Source organism: Populus euphratica, unplaced genomic scaffold, assembly GCF_000495115.2.
Source record: "Populus euphratica unplaced genomic scaffold, PopEup_1.0 scaffold100.1, whole genome shotgun sequence".
In the NCBI taxonomy this organism is placed as follows: Eukaryota; Viridiplantae; Streptophyta; class Magnoliopsida; order Malpighiales; family Salicaceae; genus Populus; species Populus euphratica.
Genome location: NW_011499985.1, coordinates 335,823 through 352,225, shown reverse-complemented (window position 1 = coordinate 352,225; position 16,403 = coordinate 335,823). Strand labels below are relative to the sequence as shown.

At 34.8% G+C, this 16,403-nt stretch overlaps 2 protein-coding genes across 9 annotated transcripts; both read right to left on the bottom strand.

Moving 5' to 3' along the window:
- Positions 1 to 661: 661 nt before the first annotated feature.
- LOC105140039 (uncharacterized) lies at positions 662 to 3,855 on the bottom strand. 4 transcript variants are annotated; one of them, XM_011046701.1, is made up of 4 exons: positions 3,645 to 3,855; positions 1,719 to 2,640; positions 1,097 to 1,170; positions 662 to 959 (listed from the first exon to the last, which is right to left on the bottom strand). In XM_011046701.1, exons 2-3 carry the CDS (start codon positions 2,615 to 2,617, stop codon positions 1,134 to 1,136), a joined length of 936 nt encoding a protein of 311 aa, XP_011045003.1. In that variant the 5' UTR covers positions 2,618 to 2,640; positions 3,645 to 3,855; the 3' UTR covers positions 662 to 959; positions 1,097 to 1,133. The 4 variants fall into 4 exon arrangements, with proteins under 4 accessions (XP_011045003.1, XP_011045002.1, XP_011045005.1 ...); XM_011046700.1 differs by having other exon boundaries at positions 662 to 956; XM_011046703.1 differs by having other exon boundaries at positions 1,134 to 1,170.
- A 730-nt stretch (positions 3,856 to 4,585) lies between these two features.
- On the bottom strand, positions 4,586 to 9,927 carry LOC105140035 (elongation factor 1-alpha). 5 transcript variants are annotated; one of them, XM_011046690.1, is made up of 10 exons: positions 9,676 to 9,927; positions 9,414 to 9,587; positions 8,577 to 8,654; positions 7,416 to 7,876; positions 7,191 to 7,301; positions 6,611 to 7,095; positions 6,317 to 6,485; positions 5,297 to 5,536; positions 5,073 to 5,207; positions 4,586 to 4,975 (listed from the first exon to the last, which is right to left on the bottom strand). In XM_011046690.1, exons 1-10 carry the CDS (start codon positions 9,758 to 9,760, stop codon positions 4,844 to 4,846), a joined length of 2,070 nt encoding a protein of 689 aa, XP_011044992.1. In that variant the 5' UTR covers positions 9,761 to 9,927; the 3' UTR covers positions 4,586 to 4,843. The 5 variants fall into 5 exon arrangements, with proteins under 5 accessions (XP_011044992.1, XP_011044993.1, XP_011044994.1 ...); XM_011046691.1 differs by having other exon boundaries at positions 9,420 to 9,587; XM_011046692.1 differs by lacking the exon at positions 8,577 to 8,654.
- Positions 9,928 to 16,403: the final 6,476 nt, after the last annotated feature.

The following is a 16,403-nucleotide window of genomic DNA, read 5'->3' as shown; positions in this document are numbered from 1 at the left end:
TTCATGAATTATAAACAGAATAATACTACAGGATTGAAGGCGCCATTTTTTTGAAGACTAATTAAGCAATACATAAAAATGGCACTAAGCTCTTCAGCTCTCCATTTTACGGTAAAAATGGTTCTCAGCACGCCATCAACAGGGACACCAATGTGATCCCGCCCGAGTGGATAGTAGATGCTGCCTATAGTACCCTATGCATTGCAATCCGTACATTCGAATTACAGAGTCCATAGATTTATGAACACATTTATTTAACCAAAGGAGAGACCTAGTGGTCAAGACGGTCCGATCCTTTAACTTTCTAAGTTCACACATTGAGCCAAGCCAGAACCCGAGATAATTCAAGTACCAGAGTACCCTAAGCTGATGTGAACAGAGCACTGTTAAGATCACTTGTAGATGATCTGTAGCGTGCCCGTTTTAGTAGCGTTTCAAATTGCTTTTTGTATGAAAAAACATTAAAAAAATGATGCTTTTTGATACAAACAGCAATGCCAAACGAGCTTTTAGTTTAGTTGACGCATAAACTCACCATCAAACCAACAAAATAAAAATATCCATGTAACCAGCACACAATTCCATGCATATGGACTAATAACATAAATGCATTTGAGATGCACAGATAACTAATGGATCTCTAATAAATGCAGCCAAGATAAACTGCCAGAAAATATGCTTCGTATTTATGTTGGTCAGAATTTGAGTCGATCAAAGATAAGGTAGCAATTTCAGAAAATAATATACAGTGAAGACACCCAAAGTCCTATTAAAGCAAATTAATAATCAATCTCAAATTAAAAAGAAAAAATGGAGTCACCATACCTGGAAATGGCAAATACAAAAATTCATGTCCATCAAGCAAATCTAATTACATATACAACAAGATGAGCTTCGGATGAAACCGAAATTATCTGCGGAATCACTAGCATTCTGCTTCACTTGTACTAAGGCCACTGCTAACACAATGCAAGGGAACTAGTAAGCACATTACTAAACACACCAATGAGATGAGACGGAGGATATAACACTGTAAATATAATTGTGCACTATTAAATTGGAAAAGCTGGGCCTTTCTACAGCAAAATAAACCTACTTGATTGTCAAAGCTTGATCCATGAGCAAGTCCATACCTAACTGTCAAAGAAGCGGGAGTGGTGTCTTCGAGATCTGTGAGATGTAGGAACAGCAAGCATAAATTATAGGAAGGATGTAAAGTTAACAGAACCAGCAATTTCTAACAGGCCAATTCATATAAGCTAGTTTTACATGCATGGCATCTAACACAGATACACCTCAATAAACTTGTTTGAATTCTTCAGGTGCACACAGGGAAGTATTGCACACAGTAAGAGAACTGCCCATGACAGCAGAAACCAGTTCTATCATATTAAAAAAAGGTGGATTAACGCATCAACAATGGTTGAAGAGTGCATTTATTCTACTCTCAAATTATTTGTACTCAGTGACTGTCAGATGTGCATGCAGATCAGTAAATGCAGATCCTGAAAAATCAAAGGTAACCAGAATTTCCACTTATCTGTAGCTTGTGCATTTTTATGTCAGTCCCTGTATGGTAGCAATTATGCGAAGATTTTTGGTGCCCAATGCCCACCAAGAAAATAGTGCAAATAATTATAAAGAAAAAACTTTAACTCTAAGTTCAATCAAACACAAAAAAGGTGCCAAAATGTAAGAGAAAAGGTAGCTTTATTGACCTGCGATGACCAGAACTACCCCTAGAGGGCACACTTGAACTTGCAAACTCATCATCAGTCTCATCTAATCTGTATTCTGCAAAGTCGACAGATGCCACAGAGCTCTCATCAGAATTCGAAGTATCGTGACTTGAGCGGCGACTTCCTCTCCTTGTATCAGCTACTCTTGCCCTTCTTCTATTTCTTGAGTTTCTGAAGTTATCAAAAACCTTATACAAGATACAAGAAGTCCACCAGCTGCCTTTGACCCTAGGGAAGTCATCAAACTCATCTCCAGTATCATCATCCCCATACTCAATCACATAGTCTCCTAAAACAACTCCGCGTGGCACTTCTGAATGTATGGTGCTCAGAACATCTATTATCTCAGATGACTGCTGAAAATTTTCCCAATCAAGCTGCCGAGCAGGGTCAATTTTTGAAGGGCGAGCATGTGGGTGTTCTACTTGAGCATGTTCATGTAGTTCAAAATATGTTCCTGTGAATGTACATTGTTCTTCAGCGCAACAACGCTTTTTCTCATCCAAATCTAAACGAGCCCTATCAATAACAACCCACCCAGTAACTTCACCTCGACACAACGGACAAGCTAGTTTGCAATTGCTATCCGCTACTGTTGGCTGAGTATTTGTCAAAGGAGTTGAATCGGATGTTGAAAGGGATGGCATACCACTGGCATTTTTAAAACGATCCAGACAATTTGAATGCAAGTGGTCAGTATCGCACACAAATGGTCGGCACCCTTTATGATAAGATGAGCATTGGAGGAGAACACAATTGTGAGGGAAATCCAAGCATATTGGACAAATCACATCTTCCCAATTTGTATTCAACTGAATATCTTCAATGTTGATACAATTGGCTCGGTAACCTCTTTGAAAATAAGGCTTAAAGGCCATGATCAACACCTCCAAACAACAATCTACAATGACATTAAGAAAACTCAGAAACATAGACAGCAAACAAACTGAAAAAAGACGAATATAGCAACTACCAAGTATAGTGCTAGCTAAGCTCCAACAGAGAAAAACAGATGGAAAAACCCTGATCTAGTACAGCATGAAAATGCATAAAGCTGCACATTGAAGAATAAACAGTCGATGGAGTTACGTGTAGACATATCAAGGAAAATCTGAAAGTCACAAATTGCTTTGATCCTTTGATGACAATATTATTGTATGCAAATTAGGCAAATGAGTTGTCACCTCCATCACTTACCCTTCCATTTCCAGCAACAAATTCCCACTTCAACCTTATATTTTCTAAGTACCAATTGAACCATGTCAACTTAATTCCATTCTGCAGTATACCCTTGAGATAATAAACTAAAATTCAAGAAATCACACGGGTGAATACATCTCTATTGTTATCATTACAAAAAATTGATCTATCTATCACACATGAGAAACTATCGGAATCTTCATTCGCTGTAAATGTCTCAAAACTCAGGAAAATTCCATTGAATCAAACAATTCATACTTAGTAGCAAGATCATGTACTAGAATCTAACTTAAATAACCATCAAAGCTGATCAATCAATCCTTACTATTCCTTACTATTCACTAACAATCAAAACCCCCAAAACCAATCAGATCATTCACCCTAAATTTGCTCAGCAAAAAATGAATATTAACAAGTAGAGAAACAAATTAATCAATTCAAAATCAAGGGTCAACAGAAAAATAATAACAAAAAACATTCAACTAATATTCATCAAAATCATCAATAATAAAGCAAAAAAAAAAACCCACAAAATCCAGAATCATGCTTTCTGCCCCCCCCACCCCCAACCCCCCACCCCCAAAATAAAAATATAAAAAAAAACCCAGCTGCTCAACCAAAACTTAAAACCACTAAAACCCGAAAAAAGAAAAAGACAGGAAAATAAGTGATCAAAAAGAAAAGGAAAATTTGAAGTATTCAGACCTTAAAGACAGAAACTTTGGGACTGAAATGAAAAACCCAGATGCGAGAAAGACCAAAGAGATTAGAGAAGTCAGTTTTCGAAGTACGTAGGTCCTCTCATCTTTCCTTCTTCACTTGTGTCTGCCTCTCTGTGTGAATGAAGGGGAAAGCCCTTTTTTTTTAATTTTTTTTCAATTCATGTACTTGCCTTTTTTATTTTTTTATTTCCAGTCTTTATGTTTTTAAACTAAAAAGAAATTGATTAGAAGGTCAAGAAAATCCATTGACGTAATTACCCTTTTCCATGCATTGACCGTGCTCTTGTATAAATAATGCATTATCTTTTTTATTCTTTGATCTTAGAAGCAAAATCTTTCGTAAACACATTCTTAATTGTCATGTGATTTCCTTAATTACAAGTTATTATTTAATATTTTGTAATGAGATAGAGGTAATTGTGGGAAAGAAATGAGAGTGAATTGTTTATCTAAAATTAGATCAAATCAAGAGTACTTAAACATCGCTTTTTTTTTCTTTTAATTCTGTTTGCTAAATCATAAAATAAATGACAACTTTTTTTTTGTTTGAAGAATAAAAAGATTACAATTAATTATTAAAAGTTTTTAGATTAATCTTAGTCAACTTATATTTACTCATACAATCTATAATTATAACTTTGACCAGATTTAATAACAACTTCAATTGAAAAAAAAAAATAAACAGAGAAGGTGATTAATTTTAATCTATATTGATGGTAATATAATTGTAAAACCTGCCAGAAAACCAACACAACATCTTAAGTTAAAAGTAAGGAAGATCATTCTATTTTTTCAAATAAAAAATTAAAATAATATTATTTTGACAAAAAAATAAAAAAGGGAAGTCAACTAAAAGTTCCGAGTATGAACATATAAACAGATCAGCCTAAATTTTAACTGGAACAGCTTCTTCTTCTTTTTCCCCCCTTCAACTCTGATCGGCTACGTCACAACTATGGATGAAAGATGCATAGCAAAGAATAAAAAAAAAAAATTACATGACAGCATAGGGGGCCGCCGATCTTACTGATGTGTAAATTGATGCAACCCATGCAAAATGGTCCATCAAAACGCAGAAAGGATATGCCCCTCCTCTCTGTTGTTAACAACATAAATTTGGCAAATTGTAGCGATGGAACCCGTTTACATCTCAAATGCTGAGGCATCTACCTCTGATGTTAACTATTCCTGATCCTCCATTATCCGGGTTATGATTCCGACGGCAATGGTTTTCCCTGATGTTCTCAGAAACACTCTTCCAAGAGCTCTGCAATTTGTGAACTCTTCCATGCAGACAGGTCCGTCCAAAAGCACCTGAAATGAGAGAGAGGGCAAAGAAATGTGAGATCGAGTTCACTGCTGTTTCAGTGTAAATGTTCGATGGAAGAAATGATCATTCGTTTTAATTCACCTCAATCACTGCACTCTGCTTTGAGGTAAGACGGCGAGGCGCCTTCTTTGTCACCTTGCCTGTCTTTGAATCAAGCGCTGATATTATTTTAACAACTCTTGCAGCCTCCTTTGCGTGGTGTCCATGGAATTCCAACTGCAAAATCGACTTGAACTATCAGATTCCAACTGCAAACTAATAGAGAACGCTATGGAACAAAATGAAAATTGTACAGGGGAGCTTACTTGAGAACCAATCACAAGTGGGATTTCCAAATCTAACATGAGCACCTTCAGCTCAAAATGCCGTGCTACTGCAACAGGAAAGTCAGGATGACATAGAACACCTCCAGTCATCACATTACTTCCATCAATGCCTAGGAGACTGACAGTCACATTATCTCCTGCTCTAGCGACATCACAAGCCTTAGAGTCTCTTTCTAGGGAGCGAACTGTCCCCACATCTCCTGATGGGATAACTAAAACCTACATTCCACGAATTACAAACATGGTTATAGTAACAGCACAGAGTGATATTGGCTGCAACAAAATATACATTTCCTTACCTCAACTGGATAGGTATTATCAGCAGCGCAAATTCAACCAACGGTATAAATTTAAAGCACAATCATTATATGCACTTTATAATTTACTTTCAATAACCCAAAAACTCTATTATCACACCAGTGCACTGCTCTTGTCCAAGAGCAGTTGAAGAGACAGAATCACTGACAAGTTACAGCAGCACTCAGAAACACAGTCAATGTGCAAAGTTGGTCAAATTCTGGGTCATTAATTACCTGAAGGCAACCTATGATTGGCACATGAATGTCTCAAGAAATTCATCCCTTATTATGCAAAGCTGAACATATACAAACACATGTGTACACACAATAACAAAGAATTCCTTCTTAGTAGAAGCATGACCACTCTCAACTCTCAAGAAGAATTGTAGCATATCTACAAATGTCTTCAACCTTAATCACGTCCTTCCAGGGAAATGGAGAGAGGTCAGAAACATTCAAGTGAAGACCACCACGACATTTTGCTTCTATAAATGAATATTTATTAGTGCATTAATGAAGCCAAAGATCCATGCGAGGAAAATTCACCAGCTCATGCTAAAAAGCACTGATAAGATGGTTTGCATTCAGGAAAATGCAAATCATCCATCCAATGGATTTCTCAATGATGAGCCATATCACTTGTTTTTCAGAAAGTCTAAAGTTAGTTTTACAATAGCAAGTAGCAACCTTAATGCAGTACCTTCAATCCACTTTGAAGAGCACCAGCCTCCAATTTACCGCAGGCTGACACCTGCCCTTGTGAAGATGATATCACTACATCACATATGGGCATGAGAAGAGGTTTTGAGAAATCTCTTGTTGGTGGCTGAAGAGAATCAATTGCATCCAACAGATAAGGTCCACGGTACCTGCAATTCAGTTATTTTGCTTGATTTTCAACTCCCTAGAGATAGTTATAAGATTCCACTGAGACCTCTTTTATAGCTCCTGAAATGGAAAATATTTCTTGTAAATAAATTGAAAGTGAACTCACCATGATGAAAAACGAATATCAGAAGGAGCTGCAACTAAATTTTGATTTTCCACTGCACTCAATGGGATCCATGACACCAAGGAATCCTTGAATCCACAAGAATGAAGAAATGTTCCAAGCTGTGTTCTAATCAAATCAAATCGATCCTTGGAGTACTCCACTGAGTCCATTTTGTTGACTGCGACTATAATCTGGTCAACACCAAAACTTCTAATAAGAAGTGCATGTTCCCTAGTTTGCCCCTTGCTGTCCATCCCAGCTTCAAAACCCCCAACGGAGGCATCTATTACAAGGATGGCAGCATCAGCTTGTGTTGACCCGGATATCATGTTTGGGACAAAGTCTTTATGGCCTGGGGAATCAATCACAACAACATGATATTTTTTGGAATCAAAATAAGCAACAGCGACTGTCATAGTTATTCCCCTTTCCCTCTCCTCAGGACTCTCATCCAATGCCCAGGCATAAGCAAATGACCCCTTTCCCTGTTTGAATTATAAAAAACCAAAATCAAGTATTGTTATTGTTGTTTTCTTAAACAGCAAATGCATGCAAACAAGCAAAACCTTATTGACATCACCTGTAACTTGGCCTCCTTTTCATATTTGAGCATTTGCTTTTGGGTTATTCGTCCCAAAAGATGCAGTAGTCTACCTGAGAGTGTTGATTTCCCAGAATCAACATGGCCAACCTATAATCGTTTATAGATGAAGTTTATCAATAAAAAAATTATTAACATATCCTTATTGAAGATATTAACATCCAATTCCTAGAGTATATGACTAAAATCCAAGGTCCCACTTACAATTGCAAGATTCAGTTGTGTCAATGCATTTTCTGATTTGCAGGGGAGCATCCATTTATCTGGTTGATACTGTGCAGATGACTTGTGCCTCTTAGCACTAGCCTTGTATGACTTTCCAGATTTATCAGACAGGGACATTTCATTCAAATTACCTGTAAGACCAAGAGACTCGCCCGTGTTTGTTGAAGAACTGCTATAATCAACACTTCTATCTTTGCCTTTTGACGTTGATGGAGTGCTATCTGAAGTTTCATCACTTGATTGAGTGCCAACCATACCATTCTTCTTTTGATTGCCCTCATCCACTCCAGGCCTGCCTTTTGAAATAGAAGCAGAAGAACCATCAGAAATTTGCTGTCCTTGTTTGCCTTTTGGCATTGATGCAGATGATTTATCTGAACTTTTAACAATCTCAGTAACGGCAGCAGTTACATTCGGATATCTGGAGTTGAAAAGTTTGGCTGCAAGAAAAGGCAGTACAGAAACAAGATGAAGCAAAATTGTATTCAAAAAGGAACTGAGAGAACTCTTGAAATTAAGCTATTTTAACTACATTGTTGTTTCAGCTAACAATGGATAATATGATTTGTATAAATACATAACACAGACATGCATTTAAGAAAAATATAGCTTGTTTGTACATGCAAACCAACATAAGTGAATACCATGTCACTAAGTTGTACACTGTGAGCAATTAAAAGGCAGGTAGCATATTGTATCATTTCATGTTGTAGCAGGACATTGTTCCATTATATAATAAACTCAAAGCCTTAATTTTGCAACTTGCAGCACTATATTTTTTTTATTCAGACTCAACCTCCACTTGATTAAGTTTATATGGCAGACTATATCATCCTGATAGGAGCGGATTTAAATAGACAGTTGAGCTATAATAGTGTTAGTTATTTCGTGTGGAGCACAGCCTTACGGGGTAGGATACTTCGAATGAATACCAGTACTCAACTGCTGTACTCCAAACTAGATTCCTGGAAGGGAGAATTTGGAGATGCTTATACCAATGTACGAATCAATGGCAGCTATACAAACAAGCTGATACTTTTCTCAATCTTCCTAAGGTTAACTGTCATAAAAATCAAGTAAATAAAGTTTTTGGCACCGTACACAAAGTGACCTCTCAAATTTGAAACTATAAAAGGATACCTTTAGAACCAATTTTGGAGGGATGTAATCCATCAGAAACCAAATCATCTTGAGATGGAATATTAAACTTAAAAGGAGCTGTATAAGTAATATATGGAATGTTAGTACATACATAGAAGCCACAGATCTAATGACAGTTTTGAGAAGCAAGATTGCAAAATGACTCCAAAAAACAGCCATGAGCTGGAGAATATATACACCAGCTTCATCCAAAGGATTCTCAAGTTAAAGAAAACGGGTCTTTAATATCTACTGTTTTTCATCAATTCATCCTGTTCTAGAACATGCGCAGACCTACATCAATACAGGAACTAATATCATCAGAGTTTCCTTGGAAACTCCCACACTTGTGGAAGTTATTGCCCTCTTCTGTCACAAAATCATCATTCCACTGTTGACCTCCTACAGCCATCTGTGGAGTCCAATGTGGCAATGATACAGAAAAGAGACTTGTTCATCATGGATGCTCCAGACTCTTTGCACATACTACCCGCTGCATTATAGAAATCTATTCTATAAAGGGAGAACCAACTTGAAATGAAACCTCAATAACAATAACAAAGATAAAAGCTGTCAGTTTTGTCATATCAAACCAAAGCAGCGCCACCACCAAAATCATGCCTCCTATGTTAGTGGCTTACATCATCCAGGAAGTAAACGAAGACAAAACACAATGAGCTAAAAAAATAACACTACATAATTCACAACCAAGTTGTTGAAGAAGCAAAACATAATATGAAAAGAACAAAATATTTTCCTAACTACAAAGAAGAGAAACTATCAAGCATACATACAGTTGCTAAGTTGTTCAAATTGAAAACAGAAACTTCTCCATACCTCCTCCTCCTCCTCCAGCTCTCTTGATACTGCCAGGGACAGGATTCCGAATAACCTCGCAAATATCACAAGCAGTCATGCTCTCATCATTATCATAATTGCAAATTGCGCAACGCCATAGTCTAACCTTATCATTATACTTGGCCGTTTCGTGCTTAGGCTCAGCTGCTTCCACTGGTACGCAATTAATAAGTAATTACCGCATCAAATAAAGCAAATTTGTAGCATTATATGCATATAAAAAGTAATTATTTCTACTAACCATCATCTTCTGCATCATAATCATCGTCGTAATCATCATAATCTCCATCGTCACAATCTACTCCGTAATTCACCTTACGAGGCATTTTAAGAAATTTAATTAAAATTACCTTGAAGTGGCTTTAATGGTAAGGATAGTAATTTTAACTCAGTATTCCAAGCGAGCTTTGATTTTGATCTAAAGAAGAAAAGTAATGAGGTCACCTAAGATTTTGGGATGAAGGGAATTGCAGTGGGAGATTTGTTATGGTCACTGGACTGTCACTAGTGTTAAATCGCAGTGGTAAAGCAAGCAGGCCCCACACTGTTTAGAAGGAATTAATTTTACATTTAAATTAATTTTATTTTCCAACTATTTTATTTTTCCAACTATAATTTATGTTAGGATTATTTAATAAAAAACATTAATTTTTTTATGTAATTTTTTTAAATATATAATTTATTAAAAATAGACAAAACTTCTTACTTGAAAACTTAAAAATAAAACTGATATAAGAAAATTATTAATAAAAAAATTGTGATTTCTTTTAAAATGTTATACCTAACAATACAATTTTATTTTTGTGGTGTGATTGTATTTAAAAAAAATAATTTTTTTAATTTTTAAATTATTTTAATGTGTTAATATCAAAAATATATTTTTAAAAATAAAAAAATTAATAATTTTAATATATTTCTAAATAAAAAATATTTTTAAAAATAATCACTACTATAATATCAAAACTTCTTGAAATGAGTATTTATTTTATATTTTTAATTTTTTTTAATTTTTAATAATCTTAATCTTTCTAATAAAATAGATACCATAAACATTTTATGATATTTGTACACACACCTATATATATATATATATATATATATATATATATGATGGAAAATTAAAAAAATCCATAGTGAATATCCAAGTTCTATTTACTGAAAAAAATAAAATCCAAATTCAATAAAAAAATACCCATTGAGTTCTCTTTTTTTTCCCTAGCAAATCAAAGGAAGAAAGAACTAACATGAATTATTTTCCATGTATTACTACTTTCGAAAATTGAAGAAATGTTTGAGTTCTTCTCACACATAAATTATAAAGATACAGACATTTCTTTTCCTTGCAAGGCAGGGTTGCTGCTCATCGCTGCTATATTTTCCTATTCAAGAACAATGAGGTTTTCGAGTGGTTACCACCAGAAAACACCATCGTTAAACGGAACCTGATACAGTAAAGCAGATCCTTCACAAGGAATTGTATTCTGAGAAATTATATAGTTGATGTGGCCAAATATTCAAGAACACAAGGAGATAATCTTCTGCAACACACCAGTGAACATAGGAATTAACAAATAAAATCAAACCCACTATATGCAAGAACAATGAGCTTTTCGAGCGGTTACCACCGGAAAACACCATCGTTAAACGGAACCTAACACAGCGAAGCAGATCCTTCACGAGGGATTGTATTCTGAGAAACTATATAGTTGATGAAACTTGGACATAGCCAAATATTCAAGAATACATGAGACAATCATTTGCAACACACCAGTGAACCTAGGAATTGACAAATAAAATCAAGCCCACTATATAAATTGCTTCACCTGCATCTGCCCCACAAACCCACAATGACGAATGCTGTCAACTAAGTGACCCTGACCTTGCTGACAGCAAGGTTGGCATTGCAAATTAAACCGTGAAAATGAAAACCAAACGAATAAGTTTTAGTTTATGCAATGTGCTTAAATATTCAAGAAATTGAACTAGAGAAAAACATGGAACATGGATTGTGGGGCATGCAATTTACCTGTAACAGTTCTGAAATTAAAACCAGAAAGTTCGTTCCCAAATGAAATCTGCCAAGTAGCTTCTAAAGCTGGAATGATAGGAGCAACATCAGTGCCACTAGCCAGGAATCCAAGTCTGGTGAAGTCATTTGCCATCTCAGAACAGTCCTCGTTCACAGCATGTACAACAGCATCGATCAATATCTGCTTAATTTGCTGAAATATTGAGCACAGATTACCAGAGGTAACAAAATGAAGGCACACTGTGCAGATCAAATTAACCATATTGCAGTCTTGCACTCTATCTACTAGACTAATCTGTATAAATATGCTTTGTGAAGCATCCCTTTCCTAGCCAATTCAATAGAATATATCTTGAGATAAAAAAGATGAAGATAACTGAGATAAAGAAGACATATCCCATGTTCTTTCTATTTTGAAAAAATAAAAATTATTACAAAATTATTTCTCAAACATATATATTTATCTCTGTACATTATTTCTTTCACCGTTACAAAAATCAGTACACATATAAAACGTAATCTGTCAGAAACAAGTATTTCTGGGGCAAATTCTATCGATTTGGTTGGCATGGACATGGATATCACTCAGCTGACAGGCCGGCAGACGACACTGATCACCTTCTTGAATATCTCTAAGAGCATGCAACAAGACTGTTATGCCAAACAGAAGAGAGTTTTGAAAGATAAGAACCAAGGTGTAACCAAGCTCCTCCAGAAGCTTCTCACCAAATCCATCTACCATCAACTCAGAAGCATCCCAATTTCTGTAAACTTACTCCATTTAGGAATGAAGCAAGAGTTCTGAAGAGAAAGAGATCCCGATAGATAATTATAGGCTCTATTTCAGGTCTTTGTACCTGAAAATAAACGACTTTTCATTGTTTGCAATAAATACACAAGTGAAATATGCTAGTACATGAACCACACACAACCTTCATCGCAGCATCCTCCCCAGCTGCCCTCAAGGTAGCTCGGTAAACCTGTCCCCAACTCGCAGCTGCTATTGTCTGAGACCAGATTTTACTGAATACAACTTCAAGTGATTGCCTCAACTCCTCTTCTATAACATTGAAAGCAACCTATCAAAACATTCACGCCGCGATCAATGTCAAGTTGTCCATGGCGCTTCTCATGCTGCTGCTGCTTGATTTGCTGCTTTGTTAGTTGTTTTAACTGTTACGTTGCTGTTTGTCGATGATACGGGGGCGTTAGTGGTGGTGTCGACGACAGTGGAAGAAGAAGCAGCAGCGCAAAGCGGAGATGATCGGGAGTTGCTTACTTGGAGTGAGATTGGAGAGCAGGAGATGGGATTTTGAGTTGAAAGAGAAGGTAGATTTTGAGATAGATTTTTTGGAAACCTCAAATTGGTCCCTAGTATGTTATTTTCATTCCAAAACAAAAATATTTCATCAATAACGTGATACTAATTAATTAAACGAAACTGTCATCTATCCATGTTTATTAAGTTTTTTGTCAAGTATATGCCCTTCTAACATTGCCCTTCTTTCATATGAAAATTAAATGAGACAAATTAATGGACATTGATACGGGGATCCAATTCGAGAAGTGTTTGTAATATCAAGGGATAAAATCAGAAAATATTTTGTCTGAGATGAAATTAGGAGATATGAAATATTAGAGGCTAATTTTAGCCAATAAATTAGTGTGAAACGTAAGTAGATTTGTTGAGAGATTCAGTTTAAATTATTTTTTATTTTAAAAATATATTAAAATTGCATGTATTGATCTTAGAGCAAATGAAGTAGGTAGAAAATTAATAAATATAAATAAAAATATTGAGAAAATATTTTCATCGGTAAATTTTCTAGGGATTTTACGGATGAAAATATTCTCTCGATATATACCGAGGAAATTATAGTGAAAAAAATTAAAACAAAGCAAAAAAAAATGATGACAAGTCATTTTTACCAACAAAATTATAGACGAAATTTATTTCGTTGGTAAAATCCATCAGTAAATTCATTGGTAAACTGTGAACACTGTTTATCATGCCAATTATAAAGGGAATCACCGATAAATTTTTTGTTGGTATTTTCCAGAGAACTCTAGAACTGTTCACTTTCCAATTACACTGTTAATTGTTGCTCTTTACGGACAAAATCACCGACGGATTGAAAAGTCGTCGGTGTTATTTGACAATTTTATGAAAAAATTAAATTAATTTAAAATTTTTATTTAAATATTACAGATAGAATCATCGACGGATTGAAAAATCATTGGTAATTATTGGTGGTTTCTGAAAAAGTTTTATGAAATTAAAAATTTAAATTAAATATTACCGATGGAATTACAGATAAAATAATTACAATATATTAATATTCAATTATCCGTTGGTAAATCCGCCATTAACGTGCCCCAATAAAAAAACCTAAATACTCTTATTTCATAAGAGATAGACTTATTTCTTATTATTTTTCTTATTCTTTACTATATATAAAAAACTTCAATATTTATTTCTTTCCCTTCTTTTCTCTCCTCATCTCTTTCTTTTTTTCTCCGTGCTCGGCTATGTCTTCTTCTACTTTCTTCTTTTATCCTCTTGGTTTTTTGTAATTAATATGCTTTACAAATTTTTTTTTCTCTCTTTAGCTTTACTTGCAACTACATTAAGGTAAGATTTTTCTATTTTCATGATTTTTTTCACTATATTTATTTTCTCTTGTATTTTAATTATTTTTGTTCTTAATAATTGTATAATGTTGTTGTGAGATTGTTTTTTTCATATGAGATCAATTTTTAATTGATTTATTTATAGGATTTTAAATTTTTTAGCAATTATAACTTTATTTTTTTCATATGAATTTTTTTAGTTGAATTTATTTTTTCATTTTATTTATTTGTTGCAAATTTGTTTGAGTTGATTTTCTTATTCTCTTTTCCAAGCATTTTGAGTATATATTATAGAGTGTTGATTTATGCTAATTTAATTATTTTATAATTTTATAAAATGAATTTTTTTAAAATGTTTTTATATAATTACCGACGGAATTTCCATCAGAAATTTCATTGTTAATTCCGTCGGTAAATCTATTGATAAAAAAATATTATTACTGACGTATATGCTCCATCAATAAATCTATCGGTAATAATAGTTTTTTATTACTAATAGATTTACCGATGAATAAAAAATTACTAATAAAAGATTTACCCATGAATAATTTTTGTTAATGATTTTGTTAATAAATTAATTATTAATAAAATATATAATTTTGTTGGTAAAACTATTAAATCTTTGTAGTGAATTAAAGTTTCTCACATGACTTGCACGCATATTTTGTGTTTGCTGTTGGCTGACTGTGCGAATTTGTTTCAACTGGAGCTGCACGGTGGCACTTCAACTGAGCCTCAGATGGTAGAATCATCAATGAACACTCCTCTGTGGAGTGGATCAACTGGATATCAGACATCCATTTCAAACCTCGTATGGGACTGCTTCAAGTAAAAATTTTATTTAATGTCCTTCTTGCTATATGCGTTTGTCACAACATTATAGTTTCTTTTCCCCAGATGTCCAAGCAATTTAATGTTGACGGGCCTCAGGATTTTGATCAAGTGGTCCTTGACTGTCTGCAACAGTCTGCAAGCACGTGAGTTGAACAACTAAAATCTTCACTCCATGCAGCTTCTTTCTCCTCGAAATTTCATGTTGTCTATTGTTGCCTTGACTTTTTAATCTGCTACTTGTATCGAACTTGTGTTTAATTAATAGTCTAGTGATTTTCTTTTCATCTTGTCCAGCCATCCTTAACCGTTTTGTTGGTGCCATCTTTATGAATTTTGAGAACTGGCGGTTCTTTACCGCAGTGGACAGGAAAAGGGGATGCAGATGGATGAACTTTGCCAACAGCTGAAACTTACCATGTAGAAGATCAAGTAATCTCTCTATATCTCCTCTTCCTCACCCTACAGTATCAAGTAAAGCAATTCCTTTTCTTGACATTTTTTTGGTTTCTGCCAGGGAATCTATTAGATCACTAGATGAAGGTCTGATATACTCTACAATTGATGAGTTTCACTACCAAGCAACCTGATGAAGTTCATGGTATTGGGAATGCTACCCAGGCTTAGATTTAGTTTGGCAGCTCATTTTGTGATGAATGCTATTGCTGATTCTTCTGTTCCTTCTATCTGAATCTCAACAACATCAAGGCGCAAGAACCTTAATGTGCGTTGCTAAATTATACATAGAATCTCGTGACATGTTGATGTGTTGTTAACAAAATTCCAAATGATATGTTATTATTGTTTTTTTCCAAATCAATAATTTCCTCACAACAGTTATAATTGTTTTTTTCTTTAATCAGTGTCATCTTAACTGAACTTTTTGAGACCATTGGTTCTTGTTTGCCGGGGACTAGGAAAAGGGATGAACATTCCCAGCTGAAACTTCTCGTGGAGACGATAGCATAATTCCTTCATTTATGCACTCCATTGTCTCTTCCGAGAAGTCCATTGGATCAATTGAAGACAAATACTTACAGTTCTGTATTGATGAACCTCAGAATAATGCAGCATGTTAATGTCTATGGATGTGCAGAAACGTCACCTGGGCCATAAAGGCTCACGCAACTCATTGTATGATGGCTATGATGTTCAGGAATTTCACTGGGCTAGAATAGTTTCTGCGACTCATCGTATGATGAATGTAGCTGCCAATTATTTTCCTTTTCTTGTAGTCTCACCAGAAATTTCTTCAGATATTTGTTTCTCTCTAATTTTGGACGTAGCTTAGTCTGAATAAGTTACAATCCAGATAATGTTTCATTTCTGCTTGGCGAGAGAAGGAACAAGGTGAAGGCACTGGATGGGGCCGGCATTTGAGGCTTGTCATAGACTGTAAATCTGGTTAATATTTCCCTGAATAAAACTGCAATATTTTACTTCAACATGCACTATAAATTGTAGTGATAAAACAAACA